Below are 1,404 nucleotides of genomic sequence, written 5' to 3' on the forward strand. Positions count from 1 at the left end.
ATGATGATGATGATGATGATGATGACGATGATGATGATGATGATGGTGACGGCAACAATGACAGCGGGGACGATGACGACGATGATGGCTGCGATAATCAAAGCGGTGACAGTTGTTGACAATACTTATGTCGAATGACACGACAATGACATTAAAACATCAAATTGCTTTCTTTTCCCTTACATTTCTTCCAGTCTTTCGTGAGGTTTCCTAGAATTTCTTGCTCTGTACTTGTTAAATTGACATCAGGCTGTGTATTTATTGAACATTCACGTATTGACAAGTTATGAGCCTCTAGCAATTGGGATGAATCTGGAATAGTAACGAATACATATATATTTAAACATACTTGTAGACTACATACAAGGGGACAATTACCCCTGTTTAAGGACAACTGCATATTATATATAGTGAAATATATCTGTTTTGTTGTGTCTAGGGAGGGTCATTACGCCAATATTAATAACACACGCACTGGTTCAGATCCATTCCTTCATTATTAGTCAATTGGTTAAATATTCAACTAATTAACCATTCGATCGTTTGTTTAACGTTTTTTTGCCATATTTCTTTTGCTGCCATTTGCACCTTTCTCACTGACTTCTCTCCCAGTTCGTTACGGGATTAACTGCTAATTACCAATAAGTTAAACAAACAACTGATTAGTTAGTTGGATATTTAATCAATTGATTAATAATAAAAGAGTGGAATTGAACCAGTGCGTGCGTAATTAATATTAGCGTAATGATCCTCCATAGACGTAACAAAATTTGTTTCAACACACGAATTCACATAAAGAATCTTGCAAACCAGATAGAAAAAAAAAATAAGTAGGAACATGTATGTGCATTAAATATATTTAACTCTTTAGTGCAGTAATCCATCGCCATATCGCGGTTCACCTTTCGCGGTTTATTATTTAAGCTCACGTCGATTCCTCCGTGGTGTTGTTTTGCATTTATAATTAAATAAATATATACAAACTATAAAAATAATAATAATAAAATATATATACAGTACAGTACTGTTTGTTCTTCGCGGATTTTCACATATCGCGGGGAATTTTGGAACGTAACACCCGCGATAGTCGAGGAATTACTGTCCAAATAATCTACCTCTTTTATGTTCGAACTGGCCCTATCCAGCTTCTTACACCTACTCTACAATGTTATTATAAAATTAAACAATTGCAACATTGGAATCTCAAAGCTACGAGATTATGCATAATTATTTCAAAACAATGTGAATAAACAAGCGTTTTATTTGATAGAGAAATCTGAATACAAAACGGTTATTATATATATATTTAAGTATGTATGCATATTATATACATACATACATACATACATACACACACACACACACACACACACATACATATATATATATATATATATATATATA

At 33.0% G+C, this 1,404-nt stretch overlaps 1 protein-coding gene across 1 annotated transcript in view; it reads right to left on the minus strand.

Moving 5' to 3' along the window:
- LOC106877457 (sodium-dependent phosphate transport protein 2B) overlaps positions 1 to 1,404 on the minus strand; it is a 30,202-nt gene that overhangs the window by 2,225 nt on the left and 26,573 nt on the right. Inside the window, exons 6-7 of the mRNA XM_052974977.1 lie at positions 1,100 to 1,160; positions 184 to 312 (exon numbers count right to left, since the gene is read on the minus strand). Of these exons, the coding sequence (XP_052830937.1) occupies positions 184 to 312; positions 1,100 to 1,160 (190 nt within the window). The remainder of the gene's footprint in view (positions 1 to 183; positions 313 to 1,099; positions 1,161 to 1,404) is intronic.

The sequence above is a fragment of the Octopus bimaculoides genome, chromosome 20 (genome assembly GCF_001194135.2).
Source record: "Octopus bimaculoides isolate UCB-OBI-ISO-001 chromosome 20, ASM119413v2, whole genome shotgun sequence".
Lineage (NCBI taxonomy): Eukaryota > Metazoa > Mollusca > Cephalopoda > Octopoda > Octopodidae > Octopus > Octopus bimaculoides.